At 41.1% G+C, this 26,391-nt stretch overlaps 1 protein-coding gene across 1 annotated transcript in view; it reads right to left on the reverse strand.

The window, feature by feature from the left end:
• LOC124606943 (dynein axonemal intermediate chain 2) overlaps positions 1-26,391 on the reverse strand; it is a 150,937-nt gene that overhangs the window by 71,461 nt on the left and 53,085 nt on the right. The window contains exon 4 of the mRNA XM_047139065.1: positions 3,587-3,840. Within this exon, the coding sequence (XP_046995021.1) occupies positions 3,587-3,840 (254 nt within the window). The remainder of the gene's footprint in view (positions 1-3,586; positions 3,841-26,391) is intronic.

Below are 26,391 nucleotides of genomic sequence, written 5' to 3' on the forward strand. Positions count from 1 at the left end.
CACCAACGAGTCCCATTGCAGAGAGGTTACCAGAGGCGAGATAACCAATCCAACTAACTGGCATGCATATTCATGGGACCTTCATATAGACACTAGCAGGAAATTGTTACGTTTTTAACTATTATTGCCGGCCGGGGTGGCCGAGCGGCTCTAGGCGCTACAGTCTGGAACCGCGCGACCGCTACGGTCGCAGGTTCGAATCCTGCCTCGGGTATGGATGTGTGTGATGTCCTTAGCTTTGTTAGGTTTAAGTAGTTCTAAGTTCTAGGGGACTGATGACCTCAGCAGTTAAGTCCCATAGTGCTCAGAGCCATTTGAACTATTATTAATCGCTTCTTACACCTTGTATCTATGATTGCTATACTGGGTCAACAAGCAACGGCAGTAGCTCGGGCAATGGTTACCCATTGGATCTTGAAGTTTGGAATGCCAAGACCCATGATAACCAGCTACCGTATTAATTTTATGTCCAAGATGAAAAGGCAATTATGTTGGCTCTTACAAATTCAGAAATTACAGACAAGCACACTGCATCTGCAGTCTAATGAGAGAACAGAGCAAGTGCAAAAGACCATAGGTAAAAGTTGATTTACTACATGAACAGTCTCCATAGTGACTGGGATACTTTACTACCATGTACAGTGTCAGCTTAAAACTCAAAGGTGCACCAGAGTATATGATTTTCACTATACGTAGAAAATGCCTGTCAGGTGACGTCCCTTGTCAACATCAGATTGCAGCTTCTGACATATACTACTCTAAAGCACGCGAAACCCATTTAAGGGCACCGTGGAAGCTCGGTCGCAGTTGCTGGCAGCTTCTATATGTTTGAGAGTTCAAGGTATTTTACTAGTTGGCCTAAAAGGAAGTCCTAAACACTGTTTTCTGCGGCACTAAAGTGCCAAGCCAACTGAATCACAGTATGCTCCATGAAACTGATCCATGTCATTCTAGGCTTGTGTGACCTTAGCTTGTTCGACACAGGGAAGCCTGCATATGAGTGTCCTGGAGAAGTGCTTGTGAGGTGGTGGATCTTATTCAAAGAATTGGCTCCCGTTAGCTTTTTCAGTGGCAACACGAGAGATCACCATTTGCACATGTTACATTCAGTGTCACTTAAGTAACATACAATGCCTGTAACTAATGGAACAGGGTTTGATGATCAACAGCACACATTGTGACATGTCACGTCCCTCCTTTCGATTGCCTGCAAACATTACACCACCTGTTCAGAACTTTACCAGCTTGGCGTTCCTTTTGGCACCCAGCCCAGTGAAAATCACCTAATCGCCACCTTGGACTTGGCGCTTCTCTCCTTCCTTGATCAAATAGTATCTACCCACGGTAACTTAATTTCAATGGGACTACTCCTTGGACACATAATGCAATACCACAGAGGACGTCAACAATAGCTCCTTACGTTAGAAATGTCTATGTCATCCACATTCTTGGTCTTGATTTTCATGGGCGCCGTCTATTACTACGAAAAGTGTAAAGTCAACGAAATTCCCCACTCACTGACTTTGCACTAACAATGTCGACACTCATGAAGAGACAACACAGAAGCTGGGTAGTTCCAAATATGTCTGCAAATATTTGGCCGAGTGGCCGATGAAAACAGGGAGGTAAAGACTGATTGAGAAGTATGTCCAGCATGAACAGTGCAAAAAGTATAACAGTTCGAGATACAATTGCAGCACGGATTTCGGAGGGCCAAATTCTTGGAAGAGAAGAAAAATGTGTCAGCACTGGCTGGTGCAGCTGCTCGTCGTTGTATTCACGCTATAGTAGTCACCTAGTGCAGAATTTCGCTACCACGACCACCTCAGTTCACCAGTACAACTAATCAGTTGATGACCAACAGCGTTACCGAAATGCTGGACGCTTCAGCAGCGTTACAGTAAGGATCTATATCACACTTGGGTCGTGTGCTTATTAACACGCCCAATCCTGGCAGAAGGCATCGCACTGTTGACCTCTGTGGAGTGGGATACTGCTGTGACGGCGAGAAGGCATCGTCATTCATCCACTCCTGTGGAGCAGCCCTCCTTACTGACTATCCTAAGGAATGTTCCGCTTTTTGGGTTCAGTCTCCATACCGATAGGCCGAGGGTCGAACTGCTACCTCTAGCTGTTGATCTTCTTGACATTCGCCACTGCCAGGCAGGTGCCAAGGCTGGGGTTCACTCCCAGCCATGCTGGCTTCACTTGCGATGGCTGGCGCATATCAACAGCCCACCTTACGAGTGACACAGCTGTGTTCGAGTGCAGCAGCAGCATCTGCTGCTACTGGACTGGAATGCTTACCGCATAAGGCTGCCATGATTCTGACGCACACTGAGTTTGGCAGCCGCAAGTAATTGTATGACAATGCTTCGCTGCTGAGGGCTGTGGGTTTGACACCCACTCCACCTGTGGATGTGAGCTCAAGACCACTGTTGTAATCTGAACCAAAATAAATAAATCAATTGTTACCAAGCTGAACGTGAATGAATTTGTCTTCCACCAGAGAACCCAAGACAATAAGAGTAAAGTACTGAAACGAGACATAACGTATATGAATACTAAGTAAGACTATTTTAATGGAAGAAGTATATTCTAACGGGCATACATTTAAAAGCTAACAAGCCTAATGGAATCCTTTTGTTCTTTTCTGTTTTTTTTCTGGAGAAGATTAATTGAAAATGGAAATATGGCCAATGTCACATCTTGCTGTTTGTTTGGTTGTCATTTATTATACGAGTACACATACTGATTACATGTAAAAAAAACTCTGTGTCAATTTTCTTAGAATTATTTTCCAGTTTTGTAAAAATATTATTTACAGGTAAAATAAGTATAAAACACCCAAACTAGATGTAAAATAAAGAAAAAGGAGAAGATGGTTGAAAGAGAAGAGAGACAAAGAGAAAAAGTGGGAAAGAGTGAAAATGAGTATTGGTTAACGCCAGTACACTTTTCATTAAAGTAAAGTCATCTAGACAAGTAGCAAAGTATAGGAACTGAAAACAAGTGGGACAGTAAAGTACTCAACGCACAAGACTTGCGTTCTGGAAATGCAGGGTTCAAATCTCCATCCAACCATTCATGTTTGACTTTTCTTGGCTTCAATAAATCACTTATGGCAATGCTGAATAATTGCTTTGGAAAGAGAATGACTGATTTCCTGTTACATCCCTATGCGATCTGAACAATTCCTGTCTCTAATGGCAAAATCAGTGGAATGTTAATTCCTTGCTTGTTGCGCTGAATGTACACTCAAATAAAAATATAATAATCTAATTCTATTTGCAAGGAATAATTTTATAAAATTAAACATGTGGCTACTGATGGTATAGTTACCGAAATTTTGTTGTGAAAAGCGAGCAGGAGATGGGTATATGAGCAGCAGATGGTTATACCTCTGATCAGGATTCGTATGTGTAGCTCATTTCTGTATTTTGAGTGTAACGTAAGAGTTCATAAGCAAACTTGTTAACACTATAGCCGATTTTTTTAAAAGTGCAGAACACATTTATAAATTCTGCATGATATTAAAAGTAATAACACATCACTGAATACATGAAAAATTGATAGGTGTACAAACCTGACCATCTGTTGCAGAAGAGAAAAACTCTGTCCCTGTTTTAGAATTAAGCCACAGCACATTGTGGACAGGATCCCTGTGACTCGCTTCCAACAGACTTGTTTCCGCTGGAATGGAACCTCTACGGACGTCCCATATTGCCACTTGGCCACTATACAAGCCACTAACAAGACCATGAGGGTCCTTTGGATTGTACTGAAGACACACAAGCGGTACTGAAGGCTTCATGATTAACTGTGGTTTGTTTGGATTTTCTAAAACACAAACAGAAACAAAAATATTGCATTTTAAATGGATCTATTTATTCCACATCTAGGGTTCTGTCTTCAAAATTTTGTCTTTCATTTACAATTAATAGCTGTTTCGGCAGATTGTTACTATTTATAATTTCAGATGAAATTTAGCTGATCTGTTTGTAGTGTGTGGAAAAATATTTGCTTATGATCGAATTTTATGACAGTTAATTCAGAATGTATAATCCTATCAGTTTTTAATATTGGCTCTGTGACTCTATGGGGTTATCACCATTTCCTGTAAACAATTTCTTTGTGACAAAGTATTAGCCCTTCTGTGGTGGTGCTCATATTATTAACTTAAATTTTCATAGTTGTCTACAACAGTTATGTAAATAATTAAATTTGAATACACTAAATTGTGTAATTGCCAGAAACATACACTGGAGTCTTCTGGACGCCTCACGCCAGTCCTAATATAACAAGAATCAAAATAGCGCCAAATGTCAGTTTTTTTAGTGTTACAGCCGTTTCATTGTTGCCGCATTTCATATTGTATTAAGAGACCCATATTTGTCTAGTGCCGTTGTTCTAACTGCTTTCCAAGTGAAATAAAAATCTTGGAATCAGTTTGCTTACTATCACTGTATGGTGACAACTCAAGGGTGTACAGTATGTGTACATATAAAGGAAACGAAAGACAAATATAGAAATTACTTGAAGAAGTTGAAACAGAAGAAACGTAAATCAGATTCAGAATCATCAGATGAGTCCGAAGAACGGGCATATGAAACTGATACAGTAACAGATGGTGATAATTTGAAATAAGTTTTGAAAACAACAATTTCTACTTGAGGAAAAAAAACCAACAGAATGGAAGTATAAGCGTCAACCAAGAAACGTTACAAAACCGCCTCAGTCTGTGTCGCGTGCCACCAAGAGCTGTTGCAGGACGATTGATTCACGGATCCAGTTATATGGCTCCTTCCGTGTATAGCGATTTTACGACTATGACTAGTGGGGCCTGAAGATGGCATCAATGTAATGCCGAAACTGGTAGCACATAGAAGTTCATAAAATAAAATAAATTTCTACAATACATACGGCTGTTGGTAAATTATTGCATCAAGAAAAAAAATAAGACGGGGTGTCCAGATCAAACATACAATACTATAAAATGTAATAACTTGAGAAGTAACTGAAATATTTATTGATGGTATGTTTCTACAAGTATGGTAACTCAAAATGATTTTTTACAGAAATACGCGTAGATATGCACTCCATTAATGGCGCGACAAGCATCCAATCTCTATTCCACTTCTGTCCAAGCTGTCTGCGATAGCTGCACGAATTCGTTGGCGTAGATATCTAACTGGTGTACGATACACTTCGTTGTTAATAAACCCTCACAGAAAAAATCAAGTGGCTTAATACATGGCCTTCTAGGGGGCAAAGCAATCGATGGACTAAATTCCTCACAATGTTTGCAAAATGGCATTCTGAGTCATCTTGTTGAAAGATTACGTCACCAGTTTAATAGACCTTATCTCCGAGAGAAAGCACACGGAACATCATCCGCTGTAGAGTCCACGTGGCTACTCATGCGCGTTTAAGTGAACAAAGCAGTTACGTGCATACGCAAGCTGTACCAACTGCCACAAGCAAACATATAAAACATTTTGAGTTACCATACTTGCAAAAGCAAATCGCCAAGAAGTATCTCAATTACGTCTCAAGTTATTACATTTTATATTATTATATATTTAACCCGGACATCCCGTATGGCAGGCAACTGGTTTTCTAGCTGCAGCTTGGTCTACAGAGCTGCTAAAAAAGAAACATACTTTGGTTCGAACTGTTCACAAAAATAAAATTGTACTTTCTCCTGAATTTATGAATGTCCAGCAACGTATGGTAAACAGTATCTTATTTGGATTTGACAGTCATCTCGTATGTGCCAAAACACAAAAAGTGACTCTTCTTTCATCTGTGCACAGGAGAGAAAAGAACGCCGATATTTAACAGTGTACAATTCAACAAAAACAGGAATTGATACATTGGATGAAATGTGCACCATCTACTCAATGTCAAGAAAAACAAGACCCTGATCCTGTGCAATATTTTTCCTTATCCTGAATATATCCGGAATAAATGCTCAAAAATATTTAGCAGAAATAATGAGACCAATAATACGGTCAGAATGTTGTTACTATGACAACTAAGAGTACAGCTAATACAACCAGCTACACACAAGACAGCAGCGACGAGACCCCTACCCAAATCCATCAAACAGGAAGTGGTCAAGAAGACAGCACAAGAATATGGAAGCCAAGGACCTTCAGAAGAAGACCTGAGCTTGCAAATAGAAATGTGGATGATGAAAGAAACTAGAAATGGGAATTAGCGTTATCAATGTTCAGCACAGACGTCAGTTGAGACCTGTCCGCCATCTTGGTGAGTGTTAGATGTCTGTTTCTCCATTAAAAACCTGTTTTGGGCATATCCTCTTGACGTTAATGCATTGAACTGACGTTCCATTCTGAGTACCGGTATGTACTCTGAAACTATATTCTTTTGTGTATGTATACTCAACATCAGACAGTTGAAAACTTAATTTTTAACGCCGGGTCTCAATCGTCAAGCTGGTGTACATTGCAGTAAAACAGACGAACGTTTTATTCCTGTTCCAGTGAGGCTGGAGTGCAATCCTGCAACACTTTGCTAAGACTCACCAATATGGCGGAGGCATGCTTCACTTGTCCAGCATAAGGGCCCCTCCCTGTATTCTAACCGCTTTGGAAACAAGAAGGGAAGATGTACAAAGTGCCCAAGAAGTAAAAACTTGTAAACAAAATCTTTCTGTGTGAAGTGCATCAAAAAAATGTTTCTACGTGATATGCGTATGCTATGTAATGATTTTTTAGATAAAGAATGTTTCTGATTCCAAATGAAACATAAACTAATCTATTAAACATTGAAACTTGGCAGAACTAATATATGTATACAATTAATTGAGCATGAAAAGAAAGAAATATACTATTTTATTATTTTTTTTAGAGTTAATATTTAGGTGTATAAACTTGCGGGAGAGTTTAAGACTTCAGTATAATAATATTACAACATAGATTTTTTGCATTGCTAGTATAAGGCTTAAGATGTTAGACTACATGGAATGGAGGACAATGAAATGTTAATTGACGCTGCCAAGCCAGCTTCAGTTTAATTGTCAGCAACTAAAGAGCCTGCTTCTGAGTTATCGTGCATCTACATCTACATGAGTAATTTGTAAGCAGTCTCCTTTGTAGACTAATAACATTTCGTTGGTGTTCTACCAACAAACCAAAGTCTGCAACTTCCTTTACCTATGATTGGGTCTACATGGTCGTTCAACTTTTATCCATAGAAAATGTTGAACACAGGTATTTGTATCAGTGGACCGATTTCAGCCGTGACTCATTGATATTTTTGTCGTAGTACATTAATTTTTTCATTTTGTGAAATACACTATTTTAAATTTTTGAACATTTAAAGTAGGTTGTCAGTCTTCGCACCACTTTGAAACTTTATCAAGACCTGACTGAATACATCTGAAATGTTTTTGAGATGGTGTTTCACTTTGATAACTGCATCATCTGTGAAAAGTCTGAGATTGCTATTTAAATTGTCTGCAACATCATTAATATGAAGCATGAACAGCGAATGTCCCAACTCACTTCCCTGGTGTATACCCAAATTTACTTCTAAATTTGTCGATGTCTCTCCAACCAAGATAGAATACTGTGACCCCTCTACCCAAAAATTCACAGTCCCATCATAAATTTCTTTTGATATCCCAGACGATTGTACTTTTGATAATAAGCGTAGGTGTGGTAAAGGGTCAAATGCTTTTTGGAAATCTAGAAGTACTGAAACTATCTAATTGCCTGGATCCATGGCTTTCAGAATGTCACATGATAAAAAGTATCTGGTGGGATCTCACATTATCGATGTTTTTAGATTCCTTGCTGTCTGACATGGAGGAGGTCATTCTATTCGCGATTTGATAGATCAAGTATCTTCATTCCCACTATCTCTGCTATTGCAATGCAGTGTCGATGCTGTTAGTGCTGCCATCCACAAAGGTTAATTGTACTGGAGGAATTCTGCCAGTATTATCTTATACGTAAATAAGGTGAAGGAAATTGTAAGTGAACAGTTCCTTACATGTTTGGATGTAATATAATCGCAGACGAGAACAGTACTAACAGCAGGCTCAGCAGAGAATGAGTTGGCGTCCAAATATCCCTTTAAGGGTGTCCTACCAACCTGCGCATAATTTTCATGTTCCACTGCTCACATCAAAAGGGAACGAACAGAGATGCTGAAACTTCGCTATCGAATCCCTGTCTCTGTGTAGCTCTGTTGTGCTGTGATACGTCGTTAATCGACGTTCAGTATTATTGTTGTGATAATTTTTGACAGTTTTTTTGTTTGTGCCATTGACTATTCTGTCCACCGTGGGAATCAGTTTGCAAGAGTATCGCCAGAGTGCACTAGAGTGCGATAACGCAAGTATCACCACCTACCGACACTTTCACAAATAGGGGACAAAACGTGCGAAAAATGTCACGTTACTTTAGTTACCTTCCTTGCTGACTGCGGGCTAGGTGCGTTATTAATAAGTTCCTTTTTAAGAATGCATTATGCATGGGTATAATGAGTTTTACGTTCTTACGAATAACAAAAGAGTACCGCGAGTTCGAAAACAATACGAGTTCAGTGTGCAATTTTGGAACATGTGGTTAGGATAAAAGTGTGGGAACTTAGTGCGCCCAGACCAAATGTAAACACGACCCAAAAACAAATACTGTGTGAAGAGAGGCAAGGGTATGCACGCAATTTTAACAGAGCAATGTACAATGTAGCTGAGTAGTTGTTTACACTTTATCACTTAAAATGCATATTTTTGTAATACACGAGTACAAACACGACAAATACAGTGTAGAAATTACCATGGCGGTTGTTCTGATAGCTCATGTCAGCCAATCACAGCACGAGATCCGTGACGTCATGGAAACATCACTGTTTCGTCACACAAACTCATTAACGCCGTGGCTTGAGCACTCAAAACACTATACGTTTGAAGTTTGGAAATGACAATACCAAAAACGTTAAGCTAGCAGTTAAGCCAACATACAATACGATTTGCTGTGGTAAACTGTCGAGAAATATGACATTGTGATATAAATAAGCTACCTATAGATTTTATCTTGGGGTTAGTTTTTGATGTTATTTAGTAGTTGATTATGAAACGCAAAGAAGATACATTATGCAAACAACGTTTGGATAGAGTGTGACATAGCCCCCCCCCTACCCCCCCCCCCCCCCCACCTGGATTGTTGGTTGTGGTAACGGATTGATCTGTTGATCTGTAGCGTAGCCGGAGGTCTAGGTTAATTACGGTCGATAAATGTCGCAACCTTCCGCAGTATGCAAGACTAAGAGCTGCACCTGGAAGTGTATTCTGAAATGTTTATGAGATGGAAAGTTATTTGATATTAATAAATAGTGTTTTAATTGACCAGACTGAAGTAATTTCATAGTTAAAGAAACCTTATTCATTGCAGTCAATATACAGTTGCAAACAGAGGCGCCGACTTGAAAATATTTTTGGCGGGGCAAGAATCATTTTATTAGGTACTACATTTGACAGATAACTTTGCGTTTCCATCTACATGTTCGACACTCCAAACCAGTCCTATTTGCAGTTGACACCAGTGTATTGATTCAATGTGGAAATAGAAAGGCTCTTAGGCTGTATGCTGAAGTCACAAATGAAAATATTTCAGAGTGGTTTGTGAGGAATAAGCTACTGATTAACCCTTAAAAAAAGAAAAAACCCGCCACTATACAATTCCAAACACATCAAAATTAAAAATCCATTAAAACAAAATATTTCTTTGGAAAACCAAAAAATTAAGTGTCACTGAAACAAAATTGCTTTCTTTACTTACAAGACAATCTGAAACGGAATTCCCACATCACATTCTCAAATTCTAAGCTATCTAAAATGACCTATGCAATCAGAATTATTTGGAACAATCAAGTGCTGAAGGAGAGAGATGTATTATGCACGCATACTTTCCCTATTGGGCTATGACATCATATTCTTGGGAAATTCCCCTAACAGCATAACAACTTTCAAGAAACAAAGAAAGATTGTGAGGATAATGAAAAATGCAAACAGCTGAAAATCATGCAAACTACAATTGGCTGGCGACTAGCCCCTACTCTTCGTCTCGCTGAAACGTCAATCACAATGTCATTACAGTCGGAGTATAGGTCAGTAGTGGTACAAAGCAAATACATAAATAAAGTTGAAGAAACATACTTTAATTTTCGATGGCAAATGTACTCCTCCTCATATCGTTCCCGCATATGAACTCGTCACATATGGCATCAAGGTCGAGTTTCATCGATTCATCTCTATGGGCGTTGATAAGGGTGATGACATTAAGACGATCCTGCCTAACTATAGAACGAAGATACGTTTTCATCCTCCGCAGAGAAGAAAACGATCACTCAGCGGTGCAGGGCGTTACCGGAATCGTCAGCACTACACGTATGAATTTCACTAGTTCAGGCAGTAGGTCAAACAGGTAGTTTTCCTGTTTCGGTATTTCACTATGTCATCCAACCAACTAATATTCGCAGAATCACTACTTTGGATAATCTCATGAAACATGCTTCGGTGGAGAAGCAAGCGTTCTTTGTCTATATCTGATTCGTAGAAGGATAAAACATCGAATGAATGTTTGTTATCACCAAGAAGGAATTGTTCAATTTGGTTTACAAACATGAATGACTGAGTTTTGAACCATTATTCCAAGAAGCTGATGGATGCATTCATTGTTTCATAATACAATCTTTTACATTTGTCACGTACTTCAGTGAATGTTTCTACAGATGAATTGATGGAGTCATCGTATTTCTTAGGGACTTTTCTTGTTGTTGTTGTGATCTTCAGTCCTGAGACTGATTTGATGCAGCTCTCCATGCTACTCTAACCTGTGCAAGCTTCTTCATCTCCCACTACCTACTGCAGCCTACATCCTTCTGAATCTGCTTACTGTATTCATCTCTTGGTCTCCCTATACGATTTTTACCCTCCACTCTGCCCTCCAATACTACATTGGTGATCCCTCGATGTCTCAGAACATGTCCTACCAACTGATCCCTTCTTCTAGTCAAGTTGTGCCACAAGCTCCTCTTCTCCCCAATTCTATTCAATACATCCTCATTAGTTATGTGCTCTACCCACCTAATCTTCAGCATTCTTCTGTAGCACCACATTTCGAAAGCTTCTATTCTCTTCTTGTCCAAACTATTTATCGTCCATGTTTCACTTCCATACATGGCTACACTCCATACAAATACTTTCAGAAACAACTTCCTGACATTTAAATCTATCCTCGATGTTAACAAATTTTTCGTCTTCAGAAACGCTTTCCTTGCCATTGCCAGTCTACATTTTATATCCTCACTACTTCGATCATCATCAGTTATTTTGCTCCCCAAATAGCAAAACCCATTTACTACTTTAAGTGTCTCATTTCCTAATCTATTTCCCTCAGCATCACCCGACTTAATCAGACTACATTCCATTATCCTCGTTTTGCTTTTGTTGATGTTCATCTTATACCCTCCTTTCAAGACACTGTCCATTCAACGGCTCTTCCAAGTCCTTTGCTTTCTATGACAGAATTACAATGTCATCGGCGAACCTCAAAGTTTTTATTGCTTCTCCATGGATTTTAATACCTACTCCGAACTTTTCTTTTGTTTCCTTTATTGCTTATTCAAGATACAGATTGAATAACATCGGGGATAGGCTACAACTCTGTCTCACTCCCTTCCCAACCACTGCTTCCCTTTCATGTTCCTCACTCTTATAACTGCCTTCTGATTTCTGTACAAATTGTAAATAGCCTTTCGCTCCCTGTATTTTAACCCTGCCACCTTTAGTATTTGAAAGTGAATATTCCAGTCAACATTGTCAAAAGCCTTCTCTAAGTCCACAAACGCTAGAAACGTAGGTTTGCCTTTTCTTAATCTTTCTTCTAAGATAAGTCGTAGGGTCAGTATTGCCTCACGTGTTCCCACATTTCTACGGAATCCAAACTGATCTTCCCCGAGGTCAGCTTCTACCAGATTTTCCATTCGTCTGTAAAGAATTCGCGTTAGTATTTTGCAGCTGTAACTTATTAAACTGATAGTTCGGTAATTTTCACATCTGTCAACACCTGCTTACTTTGGGATTTGAATTATTATATTCTTCTTGAAGTCTGAGGGTATTTCGCCTGTCTCGTACATCTTGCTCACCAGATGGTAGAGTTTTGTCAGGACTGGCTCTCCCAAGGCTGTCAGTAGTTCCAATGGAATGTTGTCTACTCCCGGGGCGTTGTTTCGACTCAGGTCTTTCAGTGCTCTGTCAAACTCTTCACGCAGTATCGTATCTCCCATTTCATCTTCATCTACATCCTCTTCCATTTCCATAATATTGTCCTCAAGTACATCGCCCTTGTATAGACCCTCTATATACTCCTTCCACCTTCCTGCTTTCCCTTCTTTGCTTAGAACTGGGTCTCCATCTGAGCTCTTGATATTCATACAAGTGGTTCTCTTTTCTCCAAACGTCTCTTTAATTTTCCTGTAGGCAGTATCTATCTTACCCCTAGTGAGATAAGTCTCTACATCCTTACATTTGTCCTCTAGCCATCCCTGCTTACCCATTTTGCACTTCCTGTCGATCTCATTTTTGAGACGTTTGTATTCCTTTTTGCCTGCTTCATTTACTGCATTTTTATATTTTCTCCTTTCATTAATTAAATTCAATATTTCTTCTGTTACCCAAGGATTTTTACTAGCCCTCGTCTTTTTACGTATTTGATCCTCTGCTGCCTTCACAATTTCATCCCTCAAAGCTACCCATTCTTCTTCTACTGTATTTCTTTCCCCCATTCCTGTCAATTGTTCCCTTATGCTCTCCCTGAAACTCTGTACAGCCTCTGGTTTAGTCAGTTTATCCAGGTCCCATCTCCTTAATGTTCCACCTTTTTGCAGTTTCTTCAGTTTTAGTCTACAGTTCATAACCAATAGATTGTGGTCAGAGTCCACATCTGCCCCTGGAAATGTCTTACAATTTAATACCTGTTTCCTAAACCTCTGTCTTACCATTATATAATCTATCTGATACCTTTCAGTATCTCCAGGGTTTTTCCATGTATACAACCTTCTTTCATGATTCTTAAACCAAGTGTTAGCTATGATTAAGTTATGCTCTGTGCAAAATTCTACAAGGCGGCTTCCTCTTTCATTTCTTAGCCCCAATCCATATTCACCTACTATGTTTCCTTCTCTCCCTTTTCCTACTCTTGAATTCCAGACACCCATAACTATTAAACTTCGTCTCCCTTCGCTACCTGAATAATTTCTTTTATCTCATCATACATTTCGTCAATTTCTTCGTCATCTGCAGAGCTAGTTGGCATATAAACTTGCACTACTGTAGTAGGCGTGGGCTTCGTGTCTATCTTGGCCACAATAATGCATTCACTATGCTGTTTGTAGTAGCTTACCCGCACTCCTATTTTTTTATTCATTATTAAACCTACTCCTGCATTACCCCTATTTGATTTTTTATTTATAACCCTGTAATCACCTGACCAAAAGTCTTGTTCCTCCTGCCACCGAACTTCACTAATTCCCACTATATCTAACTTTAACCTATCCATTTCCCTTTTTAAATTTTCTAATCTACCTGCCCGATTAAGGGATCTGACATTCCACGCACGCTCCGATCCGTAGAACACCAGTTTTCTTTCTCCTGATAACAACGTCCTCTTGAGTAGTCCCCTCCCGGAGATCCGAATGGGGAACTATTTTATCTCCGGAATATTTTACCCAAGAGGACGCAATCATCATTTAATCATACAGTAAAGCTGCATGCCCTCGGGAAAAATTACGGCTGCAGTTTCCCCTTGCTTTCAGCCGTTCGCAGTACCAGAACAGCAAGGCCATTTTGGTTAATGTTACAAGGTCAGATCAGTCAATCATCCAGAGTGTTGCCCCTGAAACTACTGAAAAGGCTGCTGCCCCTCTTCAGAAAGAACCACACGTTTGTCTGGTCTCTCAACAGATACCCCTCCGTTGTGGTTGCACCTACGGTACGGCTATCTGTATCGTTGAGGCACGCAAGCCTCCCCACCAACGGCAAGGTCCATGGTTCATGGGGGGAGGGGACTTTTCTTATATGCGGTAATTTTGGGGAATCAACATCCGTATCTTCACATTTTTAAGTTACTTCACCCCAGAATGATTCAAAATTGTTTCTCATAAATTTAATAGAAGTTAGAAGAGTGGAAATCATCTTATTGGCCTCCTCTAAGTGTAGGGATTTCCTCTGTAGTGCTATGTTTACGGTATCAATGTGACCAAACAGTTTTACCAAAAGTGATAACATGAAAAAGGAATCATATGTCTGCATATTAATCAAAAAGCCGTTTGCTTTGGCCCCTGTGTTTGAACTGTCATTTCTTGAAATATTTAGAAAAAACTCTTGAAGTTCTGTATAGTTGGACAAAACTGAAGACATTGCTAAGTATCTTACGGCCCACCTTGTAGGACAGAGTGGTTTCAGATTTGTAGAGGCATCTGCCTTCAGGTGAGCAAAAAGCTCTAATTTTTAGGTGAATCTCTCACAAAATGTATTAAGTCCTTCATAACATCCAGTGCATTGCGACATACTGGAACTGCTTTCACAGTGTCTTATAGTGTTAGATTTAAACAGTGTGCAAGGCAGTGCACAAACATAGCTCTCTTCTCCATTTCCACAAACTTTGCCTGAACACCATTATATAATCCGGCCATGTTAGCTGAACCGTCAAAGCATTGGCCCCTACAATTAGATGTAGGCAAATCAAATCGTCTTAAAATGTCGATAATAATATCAGAGTCTTAGCTGTGGTTCTTTGTATTGAGTATAGCCCTAAAAAAGATTCTCCTATCTCTAGCGAAGCATCAACAAATCTTATACAGATACTAAATTGCTCTTTGGTGGCTATGTCTGTTGTTTCGTCTGCTGTTATTGCAAAATACTCTGCACTGTTGATATCCGCCAATAATTTTCTGAGAAGTGTATGACTTAAAATGGCCAAAATTTCGTTTTGTACATCATGGGATGTCCATTTGCAAGTTTCGCGCTGTAGCCATATTAAAAGTAGCTTGTTATCTTCACATCGAAGGCGTAAAGTTACTTGTTTCATCAGTATGCCCACGTATTGCAAGCCCCTGCACTGCTAAATAACGGGGGGAAGATATGATTTTTAGTAAACAAGCTCTGTTTTCTTTCACTTGTGTCAGTTTTTCTTTGGAGATCTGGCTAAATCCATTGACATTCGATTTTAAGGATTTGGATTTCAGTACAGCTTCTCTGTGGCAGCCCAATGCTTCATGCGCTTTCAACTTTTCTACCCCTTTCTTCCAGTTCGAAAAACCAGTTTCCATGAAAGTTTTTTCCATTTTGTGAGAAAACTGAAAGCGATTTTCTTCAAAGATATGTTTGCAAATTTTGCAAAAAATAACATCTTTTGCCTTATTGTAATCGATCCATGCAAACTGCTGTTTCCAAGAGGGCTGATAACAACGTTGTTTTTTCGGGAACAGTGTTCTTTGTCATAGCCACAGTTCCGTCACTATCTGTGACTTTGTTGTCACACACAGCACCACTAACACCAGGTCTAGGTTCATTATCGCTAACACTTGCTACATTGTCACATTTCTTCCTAATTATAAACTTGTCCATTTTAAACTGGACAGTAAGGGACGAAAGATCAACAACTGAACAGAGTCACAGTAGGACTAACTGACCACTGGCGATTCCCAGCTCCAGCTGCGGTCTGAGTATCAGTACTGTGCGCCTAACAAGAAGTAGCCATTTAACTATAGTGTTGATTATTGTCAGGGCCGGCTCTAGGAAGGGGGAGGGGGAGGGGCGAACCGTGCCATCGCCCAGGGCGGCAGATTTTTGGGGGCGGCAAATCCATCTTGCGTAAATGAAGGAATGTGAGAATAAATTGGAAATACAAATTATTCACAAAATCAAGGGTGTTATTAAAAATTATCTATGGTACAGAAACAGTATGCTCCGATTTACGAAAGAAACGTTTCCTCCAACAAAAATGGCTTAATATGTATTGCACTGTAAACGTATCACTGACAGCTGCTTTGATCTTAAAGACATATTCACAACAAAGAGACGAATGAGTGTGATATGTGAAAATAAGGCATCATGTATGAAATATATTGTGGGAAAAGTTGACTATGTCGAAAGAGGGGGGGGGGGGGGGGGCGGGGGACCTTGACATGTTAGCGCAGGGCGGCAAAATCCGGAGCCGGTGCTGATTTGTGTGGTGTTGTCCCTAGTGATAGTCAATAGAATTTACAAAAATGAATGAAGAGTCTTTAACGTTACCCAGTCCTTCTAGCGATCGCCATCAAATTCGGTGTCACTATTGCTCACTAGTTTCTTTTATAAGCTGCCAGCAGGCTGCTGTGGGAGGAAGTGGAGCTCGTCCTAGCAGCCAAAGCGCTGCGAGCTCATGGTGAGCTTTCGTTCCCCACATACCTCCGTACAGTAAAAGTGTGCGAATAGTACAGATGCAGGGGACAAACCCTGTCACGACAGTTCGTCATATGCAGAGGTTGGATCGCTATTTTCTTCCTACATAATCATTACATACTATTACGCAAAAATGTATGTGCAAGTTTTAACAAATTTCTCAGTAAAGAATGAGGAAGGGGGAGATAGCGGTGAGAAATGCATGTTTGAAAATTGGTGGGGGTGGGCGAGGCCCCTACTTTTAACTATTGGGGGAGGGGGGGGGCACAAAGTACCTTGCCCCCCCTATGTCGGCGCCACTGGTTGCAAACAAAGCTCACCAAACAGGAGAAGTAGTATCATTACTGTAATCACCAGTAGGATTGTCATCTCAGTTGCAACGAAGGCCATATCTTATACCTGGCTTTATTTACCGTTAGATTTGGCGACTAGCGGCTCCAGTTTTCAGACGAGTCCGAGAAATCAACTTACAGTAATAACAAAAAAATGCTTCAAATGGCTCTTAGCACTATGGGACTTAACATCTATGGTCATCAGTCCCCTAGAACTTAGAACTACTTAAACCTAACTAACCTAAGGACATCACACAACACCCAGCCATCACGAGGGAGAGAAAATCCCTGACCCCGCCGGGAATAACCCGGGAACCCGGGCGTGGGAAGCGAGAGCGCTACCGCACGACCACGAGCTGCGGACACAGTAATAACACAACGAGTCGATCAGCTATTTGCAACAGCGAAGTTTTGTGCAGAACTGGGTGAAATAATGTTTAGGAGTGAATTGCAAAGAAACTATGAACTGAGTTAACAAATTTTAATTTGCAAAAGAGCTTTAAATTACGTACAGCTCTGAGTTGTAAAGAATGGTGACTGTAGCGAACGTTATTCCAGTGGCTGATACCGAGCAAACCGGTAGTGATAATGTTAATAAATAAGGGCGATTGGACATTTCAGGTAATGTAGAACAGTTTTGAATTTGGTAATTCTACAAATTGTATAACACAAGATGATGGCATTTGTGATTTAGATTCAACAGTGCTAGTTCAACACAGGCAGTTAGATATGAAAGAGGTTCAAATGGTTCAAATGGCTCTGAGCACTATGGGACTTAACTTCTGAGGTCATCAGTCCCCTAGAACTTAGAACTACTTAAACCTAACTAACCTAAGGACATCACACACATCCATGCCCTAGGCAGGATTCGAACCTGCGACCGTAGCGTTGGCGCGGTTCCAAACCGTAGCGCCTAGAACCGCTCGGCCACCTAGGCCGGCTATGAAAGAGGAACGAGTATAGTCAGCAATGATTTTGTGGTGGTATCACTAATCCACTACACCACAATGACTGAACGAGCCTAGCGCTAACTACACATTGTCACAGTCAACATGGCTACAATTGTTCACTCTCGTTCTGGTTTTGTTCTTATGTGTGAGAAATAAGTATTATCTGATATACCGTATAACAGAGTAGTTATTTTACGAGGATAATATATAATACTCAAGCTCCCATAGTAGTGACCACTAAAAATGAAAATGAACAATAACAGTGTGAAAGAATGTCGTCGGGAATAATGGATTCACTGACTCAAGCACAACAAACTGGAAACGAGACGGAACAATACTTACCGCTCGACCTAGGACTGCGATCCACACCTATTAATAAAATATTTCGTTACAAAACGGAGTGATAGATGAAAATGAGCAAGACAGGAGTACATGTGCGCGACATGAAAATGTTAAGCTTCACGGATTCTGGCCGAAGCGACATCAGCTCTGTTTCACACATACTGGGTGCATATTTCAGCAGCGTTGGGAGTCAGTAACATTGATAAATTTGATATAGTGCATTTGTATCTGGACTTAGAAGTCGTAGGGAAATAGAAGAATTCTTGCCATAACAAAATTTTGCTGCAAGGAAATAGAAGAGTTCTTGTCATAACAAAATTACGCCGCACTGCACGAAGTTCTTATATAGCATTACCCACTGCCACCAGAACTGCGATTAAAAAAAAATCGCTGATCTAAATGTGGGTGACAAGTCGTCATCACAAGTACTTAAAGCCCTACATACATCAGCAGGTCCTGAATTTCTGGCTGAAAAATCTTTATGTGTTATTACGGCTTCAAAAACTTCCAGCCAACATCCGTGCCGTCATTGCAGCACAAATACACTTACTATTGCAAGTCTTATCAAGAAAGGCAGACACATCACTAACGGCTGAAGTGAAGGTTCTGCACGTATAAAAATCAACAACAGCCCCTGAACGCGCGTGGTTGCGGAAGCTGACGTCACAGACCCCGGAACACCCATAAATGCCTGTCACCAGCAGCACCATGGAGTAGCTGGCAGCACAAGTGGCAAAACACAACCTACAAGTAACGACATACCAACAGCAGCTACGAAGTTGGAAAAAAAGAAGCAGAAAAATGCCACTTCACAAGGCTCGCCAGAGTGCTGGTACCGCAGGTATTTCAGCAACTCTGCCCAACAACGTAGTCAGCCATACAACCACACAAAATTCAAAGATGTACGTTAAAGAGTGATAATGTTCATCAGTAACAGCATAGGCTCTCAGATCTGAGAAGATGTGCAAACACCACATTATCTGCAGTCAGCCAGTCACACAAATTGTTCATCCACAATCACTCATCAGGTGAAGAGATCTTGACTGCTACTGGTTCAGAAGTCAGTGTTGACCCAAGTCCTGCTACCACAGGTATTGCAGCAACTCTGCCCATCAACGTACTCAGCCCTACAACTACACAAACTTCAAAGATGCGCGTTAAAGAGTGCTAATGTTCATCAGTAGCAATATACGCTCTGAGATCAGAGAAGATGTGCAAACACCACATTATTTGCAGTCAGCCTGTCACACAAATTGTTCATTCACAATCATTCATCAGCTGAAGAGTTCCTGATTGACACTGGTTCAGAAGTCAGTGTTAATCCAAGAAGGACCAGTGACATACTGATGGCAGAAATTCAGCATATAAATACAATGGTCAACATCAGAGTCCATACCTATGGTGAAAAGCAGTTAGCGTTACACCTCGGTTCGAACTTCCTCCTGACACAGACTTTTGCTGATCAGCTGATCACAAGATTTTTTTCAACTTTCTGCAAAAAAGCTGCTATTTATTTAATGGCTGAATATTATCTTACTAAGCGAAAAAAAAATCGCGAGAAGATAACTCACTTGACCTACCTCCACTAACCTAAGTCACCCGACCGCCACCTCTTCCTATGAACTAGCACCAAGTTTTAATTTTGGCTGTAAACAAAATTCAATTCCCATATCTCTACTAAGCTAAGAAAATGGCGGGAAAGAATAGACACTTGTACTAACCTTAGTCGCCAGACCGCCACCTCCTCCTAAGGATTCGTGAGAAAAGGACTTGGACCTAACTCCTTATTTAAACAATTCCATGCAGTTGTGTTCACCACAAGGTCAGGACTCCAAATGACTTAGTACACATCGCTACCACCAGAGGGCGTTCTAATCTGTGACGTTATCCAAGATGGCGACACCCAGTGTATTCACCAAGAGCTTCAGACTCCAACTGACTTAGTACACATCGCCACTGCCAGAGGGCGCTGTCGTGATGTCAGGTGATGACACAAGTACCGTTATTCAAGATGGCGGCGTACAGTGTTTCACGAGGCCTAGTACATATTGACACCACCAGAGTGCAACTACTGTGGACTTGGAATGAATTTTCGCGAATGGCAAACAGTGCAGTTATCTTTTATATCTGTACAGTACCTGAAAAAATTTTACTATGCCTACACTCACACAGGCTGTCACCATTCTAACCAGTCCTACGGAAGCACCATCAGCCTTTTCTTTCTTTCTACAGATGTGACATTCAGCGCCATGCAAAACCATTCCTTTTACATCAGAGCAACCTCAGCGGATCGAAGTCGATGTCTGAACTCTTCTGCAAATTCGAGATCGTTTCCCCTCGGCACAAACGCGTTAGATAGTTTCCACTCTCGAATACTGAAGTCGGCCGTGTAACTGTTTCCAAATCATCCGTATAATTTACAAGCCAACTGAGGTCTTTCCCATGTCTAGCTTTCTTTCTACAGACGTGACATTCAGCGACATACAAAACCATCCCTTTTACATCAGAGCACCCTAAACGGACCGAAGTCGATGTCAGAAATCTTCTGCAGATTCAAGATCGATTCCCCTCAGCACAAACACGTTACTGCTTCTGCTCCGAACGTGCTCGCTTTCTACAGGCCTCTCCAGAATGTGTGATTACAAGAACACACTTAGTTTCACATTGTTCACAATAATATTATACTTCTCTATATCAAGCACTAGGCAGCATCCTACCTGTCGCTAGCGCAACATAGTTCCCAAGATATAGAATAGAAATTATTTCTCTACCAAACCAAAACTTTACCCAGGTGCCGCGTACTGTAAACCACTCATTAACTAGAAACAAACATATGAAAAATGATATTTCCACTCTCTAATACCGATGTCGGTGATCTAATACATTCCAAATCAGCCCTATAATTTACAGGCCAACTAAAGTTTTTCCCATGTCTAGAGAACAGGCAAACCTATCCTCGCCATAGCACATGCACACACCACAATCGATTTTCTCTCAACTAAATAAAAGCGCGAAATGTGCAGAAAGCAGTCAACTGAACAATCTACATGGGAGGGAATTACAGTCCAGCGCAAACGCACTTCCATACACAATCTTCACAGATTTCCACTTGATCACTAAAGCCGCTCAACACATACTAAGTATTAGTTCGCTATTCGGTCCTCTAGAGGACGGCAATGTTAACTTACATACATACTTGCACTCCAACAGGCCTCTGCATTCGGACAGCTGATGCCGTTAATGGGAAACGTGAATCATTCCCACCACAGGCCATAAATACAAGCAATTGTTCCAGAAAACTGGTCACATATATCTTTTATAATTATACTTACAATTAAATTTTACGATCGTGGTCTCGATTGAATGACATTCGATAATGAGCTAAGTATCGCAAATACACACCGCTATCGGCAGAGACTCTGGAAATACAAGTATCACTAAATTTCTTATGACTTGGCATACTCTTCCCTTTGCTATCGCAGTACTCCAACTCAAATCCATACCGCCTTACGACTGGACAGAGTCATTTCAGTTCCACAAACACATACTTTATAAACCTGATGCTCAAACGCTAACATATCTCGCATCCCACAATACTAATTATAATACTTCGTCAACAGATGATTGCCTACGATAGAAAATGGTGTTCATGTCTCTTAGATTTCTTCCTATGAGTGCTACCTCTGTGTCTTAGAAAGAGAGACATAATCCACCAGATGTTTAAAAAACAGAAACCGATCGCTACAACTACTGGATGTTCCTGTCACAAGCGGTCTTAGTTCTACAGGTGCACACAAGTATCCATGTTAAAAAGCTATACCCCCTGTACGAATCTAAATACGACATTACCTCTGAATGAGATCATTTTTTCCAGACAAATACCGTGACGATGATCGTAGGAGTGTGTAAGCCCACGATGCAGCCTCAGGGTAAAATTACCACATTTCGAAAGTGATTCAGCTAAGGAACGTAGTAAGTAAGCGGTATTTGACACTCTCTAAAACTGATAATTATATACTATTTCTAGCCCATTCTGTCTCGATACCATGTCATAGGTTCTGCTATACAGAGTGTTACAAAAAGGTACGGCCAAACTTTCAGGAAACATTCCTCACACACAAAGAAAGAAAATATGTTATGTGGGCATGTGTCCGGAAACGCTTACTGTCCATGTTAGAGCTCATTTTATTACTTCTCTTCACATCACATTAATCATGGAATGGAAAGACACAGCAACAGAACGTACCGGCGTGACTTCAAACACTTTGTTACAGGAAACGTTCAAAATGTCCTCCGTTAGCGAGGATACATGCATCCACCCTCTGTCGCATGGAATCCCTGATGCGCTGATGCAGCCCTGGAGAATGGCGTATTGTATCACAGCCGTCCACAATACGAGCACGAAGATCCTCTACATTTGGTACCGGGGTTGCATAGACAAGAGCTTTCAAATGCTCCCATAAATGAAAGTCAAGAGGGTTGAGGTCAGGAGAGCGTGGAGGCCATGGAATTGGTCCGCCTCTACCAATCCATCGGCCACCGAGTCTGTTGTTGAGAAGCGTACGAACACTTCGACTGAAATGTACAGGAGCTCCATCGTGCATGAACAACATGTTGTGTCGTACTTGTAAAGGTATATGTTCTAGCAGCACAGGTAGAGTGTCCCGTATGAAATCATGATAAAGTGCTCCATTGAGCGTAGGTGGAAGAACGTGGGGCCCAATCAAGACATCACCAACAATGCCTGCCCAAACGTTCACAGAAAATCTGTGTTGATGACGTGATTGCACAACTGCGTGCGGATTCTCGTCAGCGCACACATGTTGATTGTGAAAATTTACAATCTGATCACGTTGGAATGAAGCCTCTTCCGTAAAGAGAACATTTGCACTGAAATGAGGATTGACACATTGTTGGATGAACCATTCGCAGAAGTGTAGGTGGAAGAACATGGGGCCCAATCAAGACATCACCAACAATGCCTGCCCAAACGTTCACAGAAAATCTGTGTTGATGACGTGATTGCACAACTGCGTGCGGATTCTCGTCAGCGCACACATGTTGATTGTGAAAATTTACAATCTGATCACGTTGGAATGAAGCCTCATCCGTAAAGAGAACATTTGCACTGAAATGAGGATTGACACATTGTTGGATGAACCATTCGCAGAAGTGTACCCATGGAGGCCAATCAGCTGCTGATAGTGCCTGCACACGCTGTACAAGGTACGGAAACAACTGGTTCTCCCGTAGCACTCTCCATACAGTGACGTGGTCAACGTTACCTTGTACAGCAGCAACTTCTCTCACGCTGACATTAGGGTTATCGTCAACTGCACGAAGAATTGCCTCGTCCATTGCAGGTGTCCTCGTCGTTCTAGGTCTTCCCCAGTCGCGAGTCATAGGCTGGAATGTTCCGTGCTCCCTAAGACGCCGATCAATTGCTTCGAACGTCTTCATGTCGGGACACCTTCGTTCTGGAAATCTGTCTCGACACAAATGTACCGCGCCACGGCTATTGCCCCGTGCTAATCCATACATCAAATGGGCATCTGCCAACTCCGCATTTGTAAACATTGCACTGACTGCAAAACCACGTTCGTGATGAGCACTAACCTGTTGATGCTACGTACTGATGTGCCTGATGCTAGTACTGTAGAGCAATGAGTCGCATGTCAACACAAGCACCGAAGTCAACATTACCTTCCTTCAATTTGGCCAACTGGCGCTGAATCGAGGAACTACAGTACATACTGACGAAACTAAAATGAACTCTAACATGGAAATTAAGCGTTTCCGGTCACATGTCCACATAACATCTTTTCTTTATTTATGTGTGAGGAATGTTTCCTGAAAGTTTGGCCGTACCTTTTTGTAACACCCTGTATATCCACTGAGTTATAGGCGATGACTGATTGAGAAGGAACACAAATAGTAGTAGTAGATGACGTGCCAATTGAGGTCGTATGAAATGTACGCTATCTTTTTAAAATCTCTAGTCGTACGCTATCTGCTAGAAATGATGCGCATGGTTTGGAATCAGGTCTTTCCATTCAGGCACATACCTGCATCGGATCACACTCAAAAGTGAATCATATTTCTCACACTCCTATGTCTCGAAACGAGTCACCTTCCTCGAACCTAGCCTCCCCCTACGCATCTTGCAGCAGCGCCCATTTCTACAGCTTCGCGCATGTGATCGTTCCATTTTAAGTTGTAACTGAGCAGAAGTCAGAGAAAGACATATCCACCACCTTCTGCATCCCGTGTAGAAACAGAACGACCTTAGTTAGTGCAACAGGACCGTGTTTTGACCATTCGACGGAAAAGCGCGCAATGTGCTACGTCCCCAAACTACGTACAAGTACTACAGATCCGCGTCCATTCAAATCAATCAGCCCAACATGTTATCATCCTTATTCTCTACCCCAACAGAGAAAAATTACGAACTATAGAACTTCCAGTAACTTCATCCCATATATAAGTCACCTAGACACCGATGCTGACGCAATTACGCAGAGCTGCGGTGGCGCCCAAGCGTGGAGAAAGAGATTTCGCAATGCTCCCCCAGAATACCGCAGCGTGCAGCCACCCACGCATTCCTAACCATTTACTAAGTCCATCACCTGAAACAGCTGCTGCTACTGCCACCTATTAAATATACAGGCTCGCCACTTTAAACTTTGATCACCTATACTCTAGGCGAATGATCCCATAGACAAGTCACAAGAGACGCTCCCTCTGATCCTAGTTCAAACACTGTTTTCTAACACGCCTTTGTACAGTGTCAAACATTTCTGTCATGACTTTAAGACCTGGGCCAGATTCTAAACTGACATTGAGAAGTTCTTATCCACGGCCTCTCGCAGGGAACTAGACGTTGCATGGAGTAAATCATGTACTTATGGCAGATAGCATAACACTGGATCATTTAAATAAAAGACATTTACAATATAAGCAAACTGTAACAGTTTTACTGCGTTGGCGTAGGTCACCAAACTACAGCCCGAAGTTGACTCAGGAGCTATACATTTAGACTCGTCTCTCACACTGACCGAATAGCTCACGACTCTGCGTTCCGTTTCGACTGATTCCTAATATTGCACTCATGTATGCGATCACTGTTTCGCCGCTAGCAATCCCCGAGAAGTTGCTGCCCATCCACAAAATAATCGATATCAGTCAATCGTTATGTGGCAACTAGTGCACGAGTAGGATGGAAAAGACACCATCGATGTACTCTAATAATAAACATCACATATGATAGCGCGAAGAATTTTACAATTTCAACACCGGCCACTCATGTTATAGCAAATTTCCCCAATTTCAATATCATAGCTAAACCAGCCCCTCTCCACTTTGTGAGTATCATTGTGAACATGGATAGATGACTGTGCAGTACGTCCATTCAGTGTTAATTCTCGAACACATAAATCATCAAAGTATACAGACACCGTTCCTCATATTTCTATCACCTCGAGCATAGTGTTTAATTTACAATCTATCTCGCTGCGTATGGGAGTCACCGAGCATTCTCGCTGTCTTAGGGTAAAATTGGAGAGTGAATGACCCTCCTCACACTGTTATTGACCAGACCGCCCTGCAGCACCATTAGCGAATTAATCTGCAGCTGACCACAAGAAGACCTCTACACTCCATGTCTCGTGAATGAATCGAGCTTTCCGAGTCCTCACCCATCTCGAGATGCATCCATGTCGAGGAGCTTAGCACTCCTTATTGATGTATAGTAACAGATTTCAAAGTGTAAGTAAGACGGTTAACAAGAACAAGAAAAGAATAATTTTTATGCGATGGAGCTCCAGACAGATGGAGTTCGACGCATTTTTACGTAAATCAATCAAGCTATCAACTCTAAAGTATTGTTCTTGAGTCTAGGATCGGTACCTAGAAGGTATTAATAAGAGAGAACATAAACACACACAATCCTAAGGCTACAACGTTCTGTACTTAAAACGGACTGTGATGTTAGATCGCCTACGTTTCCGACGTATCAGTCGTATGGATTGTAGCATTGCTAATATTCCATTGTGAGAAATATATTTCAAGCGCATGACATACTTCCTTCTTCACGGTTTCTCTACGATAAACTATGTTATCGAACTGTAAAACGAAAAAACTACTTCCATAAAAGACTTTCTCTGCGTGATACGAGCACAATATAGCTTTCCCGAGACGTATAGTATCCACTGTTCAATCCGACCACGGTTCAGAAATTATACGATGCCTGCATCAGGCCTATATAGAATGATCGTTAATAGCGTAGGATACA

This window comes from Schistocerca americana, chromosome 3, assembly GCF_021461395.2.
Source record: "Schistocerca americana isolate TAMUIC-IGC-003095 chromosome 3, iqSchAmer2.1, whole genome shotgun sequence".
Lineage (NCBI taxonomy): Eukaryota > Metazoa > Arthropoda > Insecta > Orthoptera > Acrididae > Schistocerca > Schistocerca americana.